The following is a 16,406-nucleotide window of genomic DNA, read 5'->3' on the forward strand; positions in this document are numbered from 1 at the left end:
CTGCCCCCAGCTGCCAGGCACACAGCCCCCCCTGCAGCACTCTCTCCCCCCCCGCACCCCCCAGACCCCCTTTGCCCGCCTCCGGCCCCCGAGGAAGGGGGGTGCAACCCCCCCACGCCCCCAGGTGCCCCCTCCCTCCCTACACCCCCGTGTAACCCCATCTCCCACCGCCCCCACCCACCCCAGGAAGGGGGGTGCGACACCCCCCCCAGCTCCCCCCGCAACCCCCAATCTCCCCTTGCCCCCCTCCACTCCCCCAGGAAGGGGGCTGCGACCCCCCCCAGCCTCCCTCCATTCCTCTCACCCCCCTGCACCCCCAGGCCCCCCCATTCCCCCCCTTACACATTCACCCCTCCAGGAAAGCAGTTGCGACCCCCCCCAGCCCCCCCTCCATCCCCCTCCCTCCCCAGCAGCCCCCTACCCCCAATCTCCCCCCTGCCGGCCCCCCCCACCCCGCCCAGAAAGGGAGTTGCGACACCCCCGCCGCCCCTCTCCATTCCCCTCTCCCCCTGCACCCCCCATACCTCCCCCATTACCCCCCTCAACCCCCCAGGAAGGGGTTGCGACACCCCCCCCCCAAGCTGCCTCCTCTCCCCCTCCATCCCCCTCCCCCCCGCCTCCCGGAAGCGGGGTGCACCCCCTCCCCAGCCCCCCTCCCTCTCTGCACCCCCCCCACACCCCCATCCACCCCTTAGACCTACCCCCACCCCTCCAGAAAGGGGGCTGCGACCCGCCCCCGGCCACCCATCCCCCCACAACCTTCCCCAACCTCCCCCCACCCGTCCAGAAAGGGGGCTGCGACCCCCCCAGCCCCCCTCCATCCCCCTCCCCCCCAGCCCCCCTAGACCCCCCCTTCAAGAAAGGGGCTGCGACACCCCCCCAACCTCTCCCCACCCCTCCAGAAAGGGGGCTGCGACCCCCCCAGCCCCCCTCCATCCCCCTCCCCCCCAGCCCCCCTAGACCCCCCCTTCAAGAAAGGGGCTGCGACACCCCCCCAACCTCTCCCCACCCCTCCAGAAAGGGGGCTGCGACCCCCCCAGCCCCCCTCCAGCCCCCTCCCACCCAACCCCCCCTAGATCCCTATCCCCCCCCCGCCAACCTCCCCCCACCCTTCCAGGAATTGGGGTGCGACCCCCCCCCCCCATCCCCCTTCCAGTCCCCTTCCCCCCATTCCCCCTGCTCACCAAGGCGGTGCGACCCCCCCTCCATCCCCCCCTAGACCCCCCCCGCCCTCCAGGAAGGGGGGGGTGAGCCCCCCCCCCCCCCGTGTCCCCGCCCCCCCGGCCCCGCCCGGCCCCTCCCCTCCCTGCCCCGCTCCTGCCGGCACCGTCTGCGCTGCCCGCAGCCTGCCCGCACACAGGCAACCCCCCACCCCCCCCCCCCCCCAACCCCCGCACGCACACACCCACCCCCTCCATGCCCCCCCCGCGCTGCCCCCGCCGCTGGCTGGCCGCCTTCTTCTCCTACGAGACCCCCAAGTCGGTGGTGGTGAAGAGCTGGGTGGTGGGGGCCGTCAACCGCGGCGTGCAGCTCCTCATCCTCGCCTACTTCATCGGGTGAGACCCCCCCAGACGCCCCCCCTGCACACCCCGGGGGGGGGGGGACACCACCTCGCAAGGGGGTGGCACCCGGGGGTCGCTCGCAGCAGCCCCCCCCCCGTCACCCGGAGGGTGACGGGGGGGGGGGCTGCTGCGAGCGACCCCCGGGTGGGGACAGACTGGGGAGGGGGAGGTGGACGGAGGGGGGGTGACAGGGCGGGGGAGAGGTGACAAGTGTGTGGTGGTGCGGGTGACACGAGGGGGACGACGAGGAGAGCACGTTGGTGCGGGTGGCAGGGGGGCGGCGGGGCAGGGGACACGATGGGGGACAAGCAGGAGGGTGTCTCGGCGCAGGTGACGCGACGGGGACAAGGAGGAGAGCATGCCGGGTGAGGGTGACAGGGTGGGGACAGGGAGGAGAGCATGCCGGCGTAGGTGACAGGAGGGTGGCAGTGCGGGTGACACAAGCGGGACAGCCAGGAAAGTGTCTTGGGACAGGGGACACGATGGGGACAAGGAGGAGAGCATGCCGGTGTGGGTGACAGGAGGGTGGCAGTGCAGGTGACACAAGGGGGGCAGCCAGGAAAGTATCTTGGGAGAGGGGACACGATGGGGACAGGGAGGAGAGCATGCTGGTGCAGGTGACAGGGGTGTGGCGGTGGAGGTGACATGATGGGGACAAGGAGGAGAGCATGCCGGTGTGGGTGACAGGGTGGGGACAGCGAGGAGAGCCAGCCAGTGTGGGTGACAGGAGGGTGGCAGTGCAGGGGACACAATGGGGACAACGAGGAGAGCATGCCGGTGTAGGTGACAATGGGGTGGCAGTGCAGGTGACACAAGGGAGACATCCAGGAGAGTGTCTCGGTGCAGGTGACATGATGGGGACAACGAGCAGAGCATGCTGGTGTGGGTGACAGGGTGGGGACAACGAGGAGAGCATGCCAGTGTAGGTGACAGGAGGGTGGCAGTGCAGGGGACACAAGGGAGACAGCCAGGAGAGCATGCTGGTGCAGGTGACAGGGTGGGTGACAGGGGTTTGCAGTGCAGGTGACACAAGGGGGTCAGCCAGGAGAGTGTCTTGGTGCAGGTGACACGATGGGGACAGTGAGGAGAGCATGTTGGTGTGGGTGACAGTGGGGTGGCAATGTAGGTGACACAAGGGTGATATCCAGGAGAGCGTCTCGGTGCAGGTGACACGATGGGGACAGCCAGGAGAGCATGTCACGTGGGTGATAGGGTGGGGACAACGGTGAGAGTGTGTCAGTGCAGGTGACAGGAGGGTGGCAGCACGGGTGACACCGTGGGGACAGCCAGGAGAGCCTCCTGGTGCGGGTGACAGGGTGGAGACAGCCAGGAGAGCATGGTGGTGCAGGTGACAGGGGGGTGACAGTGTCTGCGGGTGACAGAGGGGCAGCATGGCCGCAGCGGGTGATGGGGGTATCGTCCGCCGGGTGCTCCCCAGGGGTGACAGCGGACACCATCGGGTGACAAGCGAGTGCCGCAGGGGTCTGTGGGGGGGGGTGTGAGGTGCCCGGGGGTGTCGGGGGTGGCTGTCCCCGCTGTCCCCGCCGTCACCCACCGTGTTGTCCCAGCTGGGTGTTCCTCCATGAGAAGGCCTACCAGGTGCGGGACAGCGTCATCGAGTCCTCGGTGGTCACCAAGGTCAAGGGCATCGGGCGCTATGGCGGCCGCGTGCTGGACACCGCCGACTACGTCACCCCCCCGCAGGTGCGGGGTGTCCCCGCCGTCCCCCCGCAGTGTCCCTGCTGGGCCGGGGGCGGGGGTGACAGCGCCGTTCCCCCCAGGGCACCTCGGTGTTCGTGGTGGTCACCAAGCAGATCCTGACGGAGAACCAGGCGCAGGGCGTCTGCCCGGAGGTGCGGGGCCGGGGCGGGGGGGGGGACACCCGGGGGGGTGGGGGACACATGGGGGTCCCCCCGTGTGTGTGTGTCCCCCACGCTCACCGCCCCCCCCCCAGAGTGACACCCAGTTCCGCTGCGCGGCCGACGGCGACTGCCGGGGCAGGACCCCCACCACGGGCAGCGGTGAGGGTCCCGGGGGTGGGGGTGGGGGGGAGTGAGGGGGGGCGGCCCCCCCGGCCCCCCCGCGCTGACGGGGGTCCCGCAGGGGTCCTGACCGGGCGCTGCGTCCCCTTCAACCGCACCCTGCGCACCTGCGAGATCCGCGGCTGGTGCCCCCCCGAGGTGGACACCGTCGACGTGTGAGTGCCGCCAGGGGGGCTTGGGGGGGTGTGCTGGGGAGGGGGGGGGCCGTGTCATCCCCCTCCCCGCCGGGTCCCCGCGGTCAACCCCCCTGTCCCCCCCCCAGCCCCGTCATGCTGGAGGCCGAGAACTTCACGCTCCTCATCAAGAACAGCATCCGCTTCCCGCTCTTCGGCTTCGAGAAGTGGGTGGTGGCGGGGGGACAGGGCGGGGGGTGTCGTCCCCCCCCACCCCGGGCCGGGAGGCTGACGGCCCCGTCCCCCCCCGCCCCCCAGGGCCAACCTGCCGCCCCCCGGCAGCGGGGGGACGCTGGGCCGGTGCCGGTTCCACCCGCAGCGGCAGCCGCTTTGCCCCATCCTGCGCCTGGGCGACGTGGCGCGGCTGGCCGGGCAGGACTTCCCCGCGCTGGCCGCCACCGTGAGCGGGGACACGGGGACAGGGCAGGGGACGTGGGGACACGGCGACAGGGGGACACGGCGGGGGGGACACGCGGGGATGGGGCGCACGGCGGGGTGGGGGGGCGTGGGGACATGGCAGGGGACAGGGGGACACAGGGGTGTGGGGAGACGGCAAGGGGTGTGGGACACGGGGACACAGCAGGGGGACAGGGGGGCGCAGCAGGGGACATGGGGACACAGGGATGCGGGGATGCAGCAGGGGGTGTGGGACACAGGGACACGGCAGGGGGGATGTGGGGATGGAGGGACACAGCGGGGCACGTGGGGACACAGGGACGTGGGGACACAGCGAGGGGGGAGGACACAGGGACACGGGGGGGACGTGGGGACACAGTGGGGGGGCATAAGACATGAGGACATGGGGACACAGCAGGGGGACATGGGGACACAAGGATGTAGGGACACAGGGATGTGGGGACACAGGGACGTGGGTGTGGGGACATGGGGTTTGGGATCTCGGGGGGGACATGGGACGTGGGGTGTGGGGACACGAGGATGTGGGACTTGCGGAGGCGGGGAAGTGGGATGCAGGGCACAGGGTGGGGGGACAGGGGACATGGGGACGCAGGACACGGGGCGCTGACCGGCCGGCGGGGCAGGGGGGGGTGCTGGGCATCAAGATCGGGTGGGTGTGTGACCTGGACCGCTCCTGGGAGCGCTGCCTGCCCCGATACTCCTTCACCCGCCTGGACGCCCGGCCCCCGGCCCCCGCCCCCGGCTACAACTTCAGGTGGGGCCCGCGCCGCCGCTCGGGGACACGCCTGGCACACGCGTGTGTGCGGCCCTGCACGGCCCCCGCCTGTCCCCTGTCCCCGCGCAGGCACGCCAGGTACTACCGCTGGCACGATGGCACCGAGCGCCGCACCCTCACCAAGGCCTTCGGCATCCGCTTTGACATCCTGGTGTACGGCAACGTACGTGGGGGGGGCTCGGGGGGACCCTGGGGGGGACGGGGACCCCCCTCCAACCGGGGTCTCTGCACCCCCAGGCTGGGAAGTTTGGCATCGTCCCCACCCTCATCAACACGGTGGCAGCTTTCACCTCCATTGGTGTGGTGAGTTGTGGCCGTTCTCAGCCCCTGTGTGGCAGCACCTCCTGGGGGGTGCTTTGGAGGGGACACAGCAAAGCCCCCAGGCAGCCCGGCTCCGTGGGGGGCTGTGGGGTGTCAGGGGGGTGCCCCGTGGTGTGGGCCCCCCACCCACCCCAACGCTGCCGCCCCCAGGGCACGGTGCTGTGCGACATCATCCTCCTCAACTTCCTGAAGGGGGCCGAGCACTACAAGGCCCGCAAGTTCGAGGAGGTCAGCCGTGGGGCTGGGGCTGCTGTGGGGCTGGGGACGCCATGGGGCTGGGGACACTGTGGGGCCACCGTGGGGCTGGGGCCACGCCAGGGTCACCCCGGGGGGCTGGATGGGACCACTCCGGGAAATGCGTGGGGCTGTCCCGGGGGGACATGTGCAGGCAGTGCCCCTGGGTCCCCTGCTATGGGGCAGGGACTAAGCCGGCACCCGTCCCCTGCCCCACAGGTGCCAGAAGCTGGCATGCCTGCGCCCTCCACCAGCCCCACGGCGTGCCCCCCCGGGGCGCTGGGGGGCTGCAGCCGAGACAAGCAGTCCACCGACTCAGGCACCTGCTCCCTTGGCCTCTAGCCCTGGGCGCCGTGGGGCAGCCCCCTGCCTGCCCCCCGCCGTGGGGCAGCCCCTGACCCGAACCCAGACAGGGAGTCCCCTGCTGTCCCCCCCCCAGTCCCTCCCATGGCTGCCACCCCCTTCCCTGCGCTGTCAGGGGGATGGGGCGCGGGGGACATTCGGAGCCACGGGGGTGACGCCGGTGGCCACGGGGCAGGGGTGGCCGCAGGGACGATGTCAGCGCCATGGGGGTGGCAGCAGGAGCACAGGGGACGGGGTGGCACTGGGGGATGGCGGAGGGACAGTGGGGGCACAGGGGGGCAGGATAGGGGTGAGTGTCCCAGCCCTGTCCCGGTGTCCCCAGTACCCATCCCTGAGTGTCCCAGCCCTGTCCCCAGTGTCCCCCCCCACGTGTCCCAGCCCTGTCCCTTGTCCCCAGTGCCCACCCTGAGCGTCCCAGCGCTGTCCCCAGGTGCCCCAGCCCCATTGCCCCCCCTCGACCCATGTTCCCAGTGCTCCCCCAGCAGGTGCCACCCAGGCGGGGGGGGGGGTGGTCTGGCCAGGGGGGTCCCACCCAACACCCCCCCCCCCCAGGTCCCTGCAGCTCCCACTCCTCCATCCAGGGGGGCTGGGGGGGGTCTCCCGGGGCTGGGTGCTGCTTCCTGGAGTGCCAGGGGTGACACCCCCCCCCTCCCCACCAGCTGGGTACTGGGGATGCGTAGGCAGCTGGGGGTGCTGCCCTTTGCGCCCCCCCGAATGCCCCCCACCTCTGCAACCCCGCCGCACCTCCCTGCTGCCAGCCGGCCCCCCTCTCGGGGGGGCTGCACCCCCCGCCCCAATAAACCTTGGTCTCGCAGCACCCCGCCGTCTGCAGCCCATGGGGGGGCGAGGGGCGGTGGTGGGGGGTCTGAGGGGAGGGGCTGGGGCGCAGGGGAGGAGGAAGGGGACGTCGGGGCGATGCCACCGGTCTGGGGGTGGACCCCCACCCACCACACTGGGGCATTGGGAAGGGACAGGGGGGCACTGGGGGCCACCCCACGGCGCTGCCCCTGCCCCCCGTCCCCCGATGCGGAAGCAAATCCTGCTTCCAGCTGCGCCCCTTCGCCTGCCGGTGCCGAGGGCACCCGGGGTGCTGCCATGGCCCCCCCAGCCCCAGGGACCCGTGGCGGCCCCTGTCCCCAACCCCGGGAACCAGAGGTGCCCCGAGGCTGTGTGTGCCGGGGGCCTGGGGGGGTCTGTGCCCCCCAGCCCTGGCAGGCAGTGGGGTGCCCAGCCCCACAGCAGAGGCTGGAGAGGCTCCAACGGCTGGGGGCGGCGGGAGGGGGCAGCACAGTGAGCAGAGGGGGCATCCATATTTATTGCCCCCCCCTCCCCGAACACACACGGTCCCGCGGCACAGCACCCCCACGCCAGCCCAGAGGACAAATGGGGGGCAGCGGGCGCTGGGCTCAGCGGGGCACCTCGTCGGGCGTCTCGGCGCCTGGGGGGGCTGCAAGGGGGGTGCCGGCAGCCCCCAGCTCCTTGGCTCGCCGCCGGCACTCGCGGGCCACCACCACGGGGCTGACGAAGGCCACCAGCACCACGGCGATGAGCCCCACGTTCACCTGGGGGGAAGTGTCAGGGCATGGGGCTGGTGGGGCTGACACTGCCCCTGCAAGGGGGTGCGCCTGGGCCGGCCCCACAGCCCCCCAGACCCCCTATGATAGGCATGGGACCCCCATTCCCCATGGGGCGAGACCCCCACCCTACCATGGACCATGGCCAGGAGCCCCATCCCTCCATAGGGCAGGACCGCCGTCCCCCATGGGGCAGGACCCCCCTTCCCGTGTGTCAGAGGACCCCCATCCCTCCGTGAGGCAGGACCCCTATTTCCCCATGGAGCAGGACCCCATTCCCTGGGGGGCAGGACCCCCATCCCTCCATGGGGCAGGACCCCCGTCCCTCCATGGGGCAGGCACTCACATAGAAGGGGTCCCCGTGGAGGGGCCCGCGCACCAGGGTGACACAGGGGTACTGCAGCAGGGCCACCAACGCCGACAGCGCCATGGCCAGCCCATACAGCTTCCCGAAGTGCTGCGGGGGGAACCTGCCGGCCACCACCGCGTCACTGCTGTGTCACCACCGCACCCCGACACCCTGACACCCCGTCCCCTGCCACCTCCCCACCATCCCCTGACACCCCTACGATGACCCTGCCACCATCCCCTGCCACCATCCCCTGACACCTCCGCTGGACCCTGCCACCCTGTCCCCTGCCACCCTGACCCCACCATCCCGTACCCCCCCCGTCACCCTGACCCACCACCATCCCCTGCCACCCCCACTATGACCCTGCCACCCCCACCCTGTCCCCTTGTCACCCTGATCCCACCACCCTGTCCCCTGCCACCCCTACGATGACCCTGCCACCACCACCCAGTCCCACACTGCCCTGTCCCCTGCCACCATCCCCTGCCACCCTGACCCCACCGCCTTGTCCCCTGCCGCCATCCCCTGCCACCGCCACCCTGTCCCCTGCCACCACTGCCCTGTCCCCCACCACCCCCCTGACTCCATCACCCCATCTCCCACCCCGCTGCAGGGGTGTCAGCCGGACTCACGCGATGGCCAGGAAGGCGGCGTTGCCCCCGTAGAGGAAGGAGCGGCTGAGCACCTGCAGCACGAAGGTGGCGAACTGGACGGGCAGCACGGGCACGGCCGCGCACACCGAGAAGAGCAGGCACTGCGCCACCGTCACCGCCAGCGACAGCACGGATGCCCGCAGGTCAGCCAGCGCCCCCAGCGCTCCTGCGGGGACGGGGGGGATCAGGGCACCGAGGGGGGACACGCGTCCCCAGGCGCAGCGGGGTGCGGGCACGGCAATGGTGGCAGTGCCCACGGTCCCCGCTGCGGGCGCGGGGGGGACGCTGGCAGCGCCGGGGGGGGCGTTGGCAGCGCGGGGGCTGCTGGGGCTGGTTACCCTCGGGGCGGGGGGCCTTGCCCCGCTTGTGGCGGTCGAGGATGAGGCCGTTCCACGGGGCGCAGAGCACCCCGCAGAGCTGGGTGAAGGCGAAGGCGTTGGTGTAGGTGCTCACTGCGGGGACACGGTGTCAGGGCGGAGGGTCCCCGGGGTGTCCCCATACCCCCCCCCACCCCCCGCCGCTGCACCGTACCGAGGTGGGGGTCCCCGCGGGCCAGGTGGTCGAGGAGGGGGTTGAGGGTGCCGATGAAGAGGTAGTGCCGCAGCTGCATGACGGAGAGCCAGGCCACGTGCCAGGCGAACAGCCCCGAGCGCACGCAGGCCCCGAAGGGCATCCCGGGGGGGTCCCCGCCGCCTGTGCCGGGGGGGACAGCACTGGGGACACGCCCGGACACACCCGCGTAGGCCCCGCCCCGCCACACCCCCGTTCCACCCACATGACCACGCCCCCTTCATCTGCATGGCCACGCCCACCAACCGACCACACCCGCATAACCACGCCCAACCCCCGGTCACACCCCATTCATCTGTACAGCCACACCCCAACCAAATGACCACACCCACCCCAGTCCACACCCCTTCATCTGCATGGTCACACCCACCCACCGACCACACCCACTCACAGCCACGCCCACCCCCCGGGCCACACCCCCCTCATCGTATTGTCCGCCCCTGCTCCCCCTGTGGCCACGCCCACCTCACGTATAGGCCAAGCATGGCCCCGCCCACCCGAGGTGCCCCCGCCCCCACAAACAAGCCCTGCCCCCGGCAAGCCCCACCCCGGCACCTCTGGGTGTGGTGGGCTCCAGGGGGGTCTCCTCGGGGCCGGCCTCTCCCGGCGGGCGCTTCTCCTCGTAGGTGCGGTACGACTGCGACCGCCCCGGGCACCGCAGCCTGTAGCACCACCCGCCATCACCCCCGCACCCGCCACCGCGGGACAGGACCCACCAACCACCATGAGATGGGACCAACCACCACCCATGGGATGGGACCCACCAACCACCATGAGATGGGACCCACCACCAAAAGACGGGACCCACCACAGGACGGGACCCACCAACCGCCATGGGATGGGACACACCACCACCCACAGGATGGGACCCACTGCCACCCATGGGATGGGATCCACCACCCACCATGGGACAGGACCCACCACCACGGGATGGGACCCACCACCACCCATGCAATGGGTACTGTCACCACCCGTGGGATGGGTATCGCCACCAGCCACAGGTCAGCACTGCCACCACCCACAGGATGGGTATCACCACCACTGCTCATGGGATGGGACCAACCACCCACAGGATGGGCACCACCATCATCACCACCACCCATGGGACAGGCACCACCAACCACCCATGGGACAGGCACCACCATGGCCACCACCCACAGGATGGGCACCACCACCATCACCACCAACCACCCACTGGATGGGGACCACCACCACCACCACCACCACCCATGGGACGGGCACCACCATGACCACCACCCACAGGATGGGGACCACCAACCCCACCATGGGACAGGCACCGCCGCCACCCCCCGGGTGGGGTCCCCCTACCCGTAGTCGTAGGCGGGGGGCAGCGGGTAGGGGATGCGGGTGCGGGGCATGAGGAAGAGGGTGCGTAGCAGGTGCCAGGCGCTGCAGGCCGCCATGAAGAGGAACATGGCGCGCAGGGACAGCCCGTGCTCATACAGAACCTGGGGACAGGGCAGGGACAGGGACAGGCTGCCACCCGCCACCCCCAGCCCAGGTCCATGGTCCTGCTCAGCCCTGGCTGTGTCCCCACGTGTGGCCCCAGCAGCAGCTCAGTGGCCCAGCTGTGTCCCCAAGTACACCCCCTCCTGTGTCCCAACTATGTCCCCAGCTGTGTCCCAACTATGTCCCCCCATCTGTGCCTCCTCCTGTTACCCAGCTGTGTCCCCTCCCCTGTCCCCAAGCACATTCCCAGCTGTGTCCCAACTATGTCCCCTGCTGTGACCCAACTGCGTCCCCAAGTACATCCCCAGCTGTGACCCAAATGTGTCCCCAAGTATGTCCCGAGCTCTGTCCCCAGCCCCCCCCGCTCCCCGCGGTGCCTGTGCTGGGGACAGGCACCCAGGAACACCCAGCGCCACCACGTCCCGCCCCAGCGCCCACCTTGATGATGAGGAAGATGGCAGAGGAGGAGTCGAAGGCGCCGTTGTAGAGGGTGATGATGATGGAGCGGTACTTCCCAAAGAGGTTGCCCACCTGGCAGGGAGAGACCCCCCCGACGCCGTCAGGGACCACCCCCCACGCCGTCAGGGACCCCCGTCCGCTGGGTGGGGGTGAGGGTGCCAGGGAAACCCACCTGCATGTTGGTGAGGATGAGGAGGATGCCGCCCACCGACAGCATGGACATGGCCGGAAAGAGCAGCACCGCCAGCTCTGGGGACACGGGGGTCAGCAGGGACAGGGGGGGGTCCCTGCTGGGTCTCCCCACCCCGGGCCGGGTCCCCTGATGCCGGCGGGGTCTCACCTGGGGTGGAGAAGGCGACGAGCAGGGTCCCGCCAGTGTAGAGGGAGCTGAGAGGTGGGGACAGCGGTGACACGTGGGGACGGGGTCCTGGGGGGCAGCTGGCCCCCCCACGCCCCGGCGCTGCCCTCACATCGGCACCCGGCACCCCGACGTCTCAGGGGTGCCCCACCACCACCTGCACCCCTCCAGGGACATGTGGGGACATGGGGGGGCCCTATGGTTATGGGGGGTCCCTGGGGACACTGGGGGCAATGGGGGCCCCCCTGGGGCCATGGGGGACACACTGGGGACATTGGTAGCACTGGCGGAGAGGGGCCAGGAGGGGCTGTGCCCCCCCAGTGCCCAAAGCCAGTGCTGCCATGGGTCCCCCCAGCCATCACCAGTGCCCCCCCCGTGCCGTCATGGCCCCGCCCGGCCTGGCTGCCCTGATAACCCCCCGATAACCCCCCCGCTCCCACAGCAGCCCCCACCACACCACCAGCGCCCGGCCGAGCCCCCCCCGGCACCCGCGGGTGCCCTGTCCCTGTGCCCCCCCTCCGTGCCCACCCACATGGCGACGAGGCGGGCGACGGCGGTGCCGAAGCGGTCGAAGATGAAGCCCATGGGGAAGGTCATGAAGTTGTTCATGAAGGAGCCGATGGTGAAGACCAGGGAGAACTGCTCGTCCTGCCGGCTGCAGTCTGCAGGGACACCATCAGCAGGGATGCGGGGACATGGGGACACGGGCATGGGAACAGCGAGCACCACAGGGCATGGGGACAGCGGGGACATGGGCATGGGGACAGCGGGGACACGGGGACAGTTGAGACACAGGGCACCACCGGGCATCAGGACAGCAGGGAGGTGGGTATGGAGACAGGGGGGACACAGGCACAGGAACAACAGGGACACAGGACATCGCAGGGCATCAGGACAGTGGGGACAGCAGGAGTGTGGGCATGGGGACAATGGGGACATGGGGTACCACAGAGCACCAGGACGGCAGGGACAGTGGGGACATGAGTGTGGGGAGGGCAGAGATATGGGCATGGGGACAGTGGGGACACAGGGTGCCACAGAGGACAGGAAAAATAGGGAGCTGGGGCACCAGGACAGTGGGGACATGGGTCACCTCAGGCCGCCGGCACCAGGTGGACACCGGCCACCAGCACGCCAGGACACAAACACACAGGGACACAAGGCAGAGTGACAGCGGGGCCAGGGCCACCGCAAGGGTAGGGCCGGTGGCCGTGGGTGGCCGGGGACCCTACCGGGCAGCATGGTGTGGTTGGGGCCGGAGGTGGCCGCGGGCTCGCACAGCTCCTCGAAGTAGCCCAGGTCCTTGAGCACGAAGACGAGGGAGGCCCAGCCGAAGATGATGCCGCAGAAGGCGCCGCACTCCAGCAGCCCCGAGAGGAGCGTCCCCAGGCGCTTGGCCAGCCCCGCGCCACCCCCCGCCATGTCACCGGCCCGGGGCGTCCCCGCCGCGCCTGCGGGGTGACAGACGCCGGGGGGTCACACCTCGCCGGGCACCCAGCGGTGACAACCCCCCGCGCCCACCGGCCGCCAGAGCGGGGGGCTCGGGGCACGTGGCCACCGGACAAAGGCCACCCCGGCCCCGGCTCTGCCCCTTGTCCCCTCGGCTGGCCACTACCACCAGTGCCCTGGGCACGCCAGGGCATGGCGAGGCCCTGCCGGCAGCCGGGGCTCTGCACACGCATGCACAGGGGCTCACACGTGTTCACACACGCTCACACGCGTGCAGAGGTGCTCACATGCGTGCACACACACTCACACACGGGCATACGCACTCACAAGCGTGCACACACACTCACACATGTGCACACGCTCTCACACGTGTGCACAGGCACTCACACATGCTCACAGGCATGCACACACGTTCACATGCATGCACATGCACTCACACGCATGCACACGCGCTCACACACATGCACACACTCTCACGCACATGCACACACACTCACATGCATGCACATGCGCTCACAGGCGTGCACAGGTGCTCACAGGCATGCACACACTCTCACACACGTGCACACACACTCACACGTGTGCACAGGCACTCACACATGCTCACAGGCATGCACACGCACTCACACGCATGCACATGCACTCACAGGCGTGCACACTCTCACACACATGCACACACGCTCACAGGCGTGCACAGGTGCTCACACACATGCACACACACTCACACACGTGCACACGTGTGCTGTCCCCCCCCCCGCGCCCCCCACCCACCTGCACAGGCCGGGCCCTGTCACTGTCCCCGTTGTCGCCGCCGCCGCCGCGGAGTTTGGACCCTGGCACGCGGAGCCCGGGGCGCACCCCCGCCCCCTGGCACGGCCCCCCCCAATCTCCCGCCAGCACCCACGGCCCCACCGGGGCTGCGGCGACCGATAGCGGCTCGGCCCCCCCCCGCCGCGCCGGGACCCCCCCGCCGCCGCCTTATCTCCCCCCGCCAGCCCGTCCCGGGGACCTGCCACCTCCCGGGGGTGTCCCCCGGGGGGCCTGGCACAGCCCCCGGGCGCGGTGGCACGCTGCGGGGCAGCCTGGTGTGCGCCCTGGGGACACCGCCCCCCCCCGGGACAGCGGCACCCCCCGGGGCCTGGCACCGTGGCCGGGAAGCGGGCAGGCGGTGGCCCTGGCTCCCCTTGGGAACCAGGCGCGCTGCCGGGCGGGCTGACACAACCCCCGGGGCCCCAGCACACCCTCTGGGCACCCTGGCACGGCTCCTGGGGACACCGTCCCCTCTTTGGGACCCCGGCGCACCCCCCCTGGGGACCCCATCACACCCCCCAGGGACCCTGGCACGCTGCTGGGCACTGTCACATGTCCCCTGGGGACACTGTCACCCCCTGGGGACCCCACCACTACACTGGGGACACTGTCACCCTGCCGGGGGCCCGTTACCCTCCCCCGGAGAGCTGCCAGACCCAGGGGACGCCTGGGAACCCCCCTCCTGTCCCTCGGTGTCACCAGCGCCACCCGCAGCCGGGTGCCACAGGCGCCAAGGCCACGTCCCCGGTCACCGTCACCCGTGTCCCCCCCCGCCCCACTCACCCGCGGGCTCCCTGCGCCCTCCCGAGCCCCCCGTCAGCGTGTCACCGTGCCACCCTGCCTGTCCCCGTGTAATGGCCGGTAATGAGGCCTCATTACAGCGGACGAGCGGCTAAAGATTAACCCGCGCGGGGCAGGGGGGCCGCGCCGCCCGCCGGGGGGGCAGGCTATGGGCAGGCTATCTTTAGCCACCCGGGGGCACCGGGGGGGGGGCGCCGGGGACGTCACCCTCCCAGCACCGCTGGTGACATCCCGTCAGGGGTGTCACTGCCTGGGGTGCCCCCAGACACCCACCGTGGGTGCCGTTTGCCACCCAGCCATACTGGCAAGCCCCAGCCACACTGGTGGCCCCCCCGCACTGGTGGACCCCCACGGGGGAGCAGGAGGGTCGGAAGCCCCTGGCATCGGTGACTCCAGCGGCGCTGGCCCTGACGTGTCCCCCCCAGCTTGCCCCAAGCTGTGACCGGGGCGGGGCAGGTGTGGACAGGGGACGACCACCCCCCCCACACCCCCCCCCCGATCCCGGCCCCAGGGGACCCGGGCGTCCTGCGGGACTGGGCTGGCTTAGGCCTCGCGCCAGCTCCTCGTTCATTTTAATAATTAATTGTAACGAGGGCCAGTTCATTCCTGCGGGGACCGCCTGGTCCCCAGGCAGCGAGCGTGTGACTTCTCCAGAGGCTGCTATGGGGCTGGGCTGCGGGCCCCCCCTCCTCCTTGCCCCACTGCTCTCCCCAGGGGGGCGCGGGGTGCCCCCGGGGTGGGCAATGCCGGCGCCCCACGGAGAGGGGCAGCGGTGTGGGGCAAGGGCAGGGGCAGCAGTGGCAGCCCCAGCCATGGGGACTTTGCCCCTGCACGTGTGACAGGGAGGGGGGGCGCACGTGCCCCTGGGGGTGGGCAGCCGTGGGGCACGGCTGCGCCAGCGCCCAGAGCCTGCCCCACACCACGGGGGCACCAGGGACCCCCGCAAGGCCCGAGGGTGCTGGGGGGGGGGGGTTGTGCAGGGCACATGGTGGCAGGGGGACGAGCTGCGGGGGGGAAGCCCCCCAGGCACAGCCCTGCCCCACAGCGCCGGGGCTGACACAGCTCCACGGCCCGGCCTGACACGCACCCCCCTCCCCTCCTGCTCGCCCCACATTGCGTCCACACAGCCCCCAGCTGCCCCACCCCACGGCCCCGCGGCCCCACAGCCCCCCGCGCTGCCTCCCCCGGGGGGGCCGGGACCATCCGGGCCCCTCCGCTCCCGCTCGGCTCCTCCCGCCACCCCCCCCTCCCCGCCATCCCCGGGCGCTGCTCACCCGCCTCCCACGGCCCGGCGCGGCGGGGAGGGACCGCGCAGCCCCCGGCCCGGTGCTGCCGGTGGGTCCCGGCAGGTCCCGGTGCCGCCGGTGCTCCCGCCCCTCGCCAGCGGCGGGCGGGGCGGAGGGGCCCGGCCCGGTCCCGGTCCCGCCCCCGGGCGTGGGGGGACGCGGGAGGCGGCCCCGGTGGGGTCACCCGGTGGGTCCGCCCCGGGAGGGGCTGTCCCGGATGAGGACCCTCCCCCCGGCGTGCCGCGGCACTGCCCACCCCCCTTCCCCCCCCCCCGGTGCCATCCCTGTGCCACCCGTGGGTGTGTCACCCCTCTGCCACCCCCGTGTCCCCTTGTGCCCGCCCCCCGTGTCACCCCTCTGCCCCACCCCGCCATCTGCAGGTGTGCCACCTCACCTGGTGTCCCTGAGATGTTCTCCAGCTGGGGCCACCCTGGGGCCACCCTTGTGTAAACCTTGAGCCTCCCTTGAGCTACCCTTTTGTCAACCTTGGGACACCCTTGGGTCAATCTTGTATCACCCTTGGGTTATCCTTGTGTCACGCAGGGGCCACTCTTGGGCCACTTCTAGCTGTGTCACCCCAGAGACAGCCCCTGACCAGCCCTCCCCCCCAACCCCGTGCCACCCCTTGGCTCTGCCCACTCATGCCCGCTGCCATCCCTGCCCTGGGGGTCTTGTCACCTGCCTGTCCCTGGCACCCACTCCACAGCCTGCCCGGCCCTGTGTCCCTCTGCCTCCCC

The 16,406-nt window shown here is 71.4% G+C and overlaps 2 protein-coding genes across 6 annotated transcripts; one reads left to right on the forward strand and one right to left on the reverse strand.

Annotated features, from left to right (window-relative positions):
- The first annotated feature begins 1,416 nt into the window (after positions 1-1,416).
- On the forward strand, positions 1,417-6,348 carry P2RX3 (purinergic receptor P2X 3). Its single transcript, XM_074586733.1, has 12 exons — positions 1,417-1,556; positions 3,131-3,266; positions 3,344-3,415; positions 3,517-3,583; positions 3,666-3,759; positions 3,867-3,944; positions 4,036-4,177; positions 4,818-4,948; positions 5,039-5,132; positions 5,207-5,272; positions 5,441-5,518; positions 5,744-6,348. Exons 1-12 carry the CDS (start codon positions 1,417-1,419, stop codon positions 5,864-5,866), a joined length of 1,221 nt encoding a protein of 406 aa, XP_074442834.1. The 3' UTR covers positions 5,867-6,348.
- Positions 6,349-7,182: 834 nt separating this feature from the next.
- On the reverse strand, positions 7,183-15,825 carry SLC43A3 (solute carrier family 43 member 3). 5 transcript variants are annotated; one of them, XM_074586727.1, is made up of 13 exons: positions 15,658-15,789; positions 12,556-12,774; positions 11,856-11,985; positions 11,306-11,352; positions 11,138-11,214; positions 10,945-11,037; positions 10,366-10,505; positions 9,592-9,698; positions 8,998-9,159; positions 8,805-8,918; positions 8,446-8,632; positions 7,808-7,931; positions 7,183-7,449 (listed from the first exon to the last, which is right to left on the reverse strand). In XM_074586727.1, exons 2-13 carry the CDS (start codon positions 12,743-12,745, stop codon positions 7,294-7,296), a joined length of 1,527 nt encoding a protein of 508 aa, XP_074442828.1. In that variant the 5' UTR covers positions 12,746-12,774; positions 15,658-15,789; the 3' UTR covers positions 7,183-7,293. The 5 variants fall into 5 exon arrangements, with proteins under 5 accessions (XP_074442828.1, XP_074442827.1, XP_074442829.1 ...); XM_074586726.1 differs by lacking the exon at positions 15,658-15,789 and adding an exon at positions 13,544-13,664; XM_074586728.1 differs by lacking the exon at positions 11,306-11,352 and having other exon boundaries at positions 11,138-11,305; positions 11,852-11,985; positions 15,658-15,825.
- Positions 15,826-16,406: the final 581 nt, after the last annotated feature.

The sequence above is a fragment of the Larus michahellis genome, chromosome 4, assembly GCF_964199755.1.
Source record: "Larus michahellis chromosome 4, bLarMic1.1, whole genome shotgun sequence".
In the NCBI taxonomy this organism is placed as follows: domain Eukaryota; kingdom Metazoa; phylum Chordata; class Aves; order Charadriiformes; family Laridae; genus Larus; species Larus michahellis.

Bases quoted from the DNA above. Each gene is read 5' to 3' on its own strand.
- SLC43A3 (XM_074586728.1), bottom strand. From the start codon at position 12,745: ATGGCGGGGGGTGGCGCGGGGCTGGCCAAGCGCCTGGGGACGCTCCTC. The intron at 11,986-12,555 runs GTAGGGTCCCCG...GTGTCCCTGCAG, and splicing joins CAACCACACCATGCTGCCCG to ACTGCAGCCGGCAGGACGAG. The intron at 7,450-7,807 runs GTGAGTGCCTGC...ACTTCCCCCCAG, and splicing joins TCCACGGGGACCCCTTCTAT to GTGAACGTGGGGCTCATCGC.
- P2RX3 (XM_074586733.1), top strand. From the start codon at position 1,417: ATGCCCCCCCCGCGCTGCCCCCGCCGCTGGCTGGCCGCCTTCTTCTCC. The intron at 3,416-3,516 runs GTGCGGGGCCGG...CCCCCCCCCCAG, and splicing joins CGCAGGGCGTCTGCCCGGAG to AGTGACACCCAGTTCCGCTG. The intron at 4,178-4,817 runs GTGAGCGGGGAC...CCGGCGGGGCAG, and splicing joins TCCCCGCGCTGGCCGCCACC to GGGGGGGTGCTGGGCATCAA.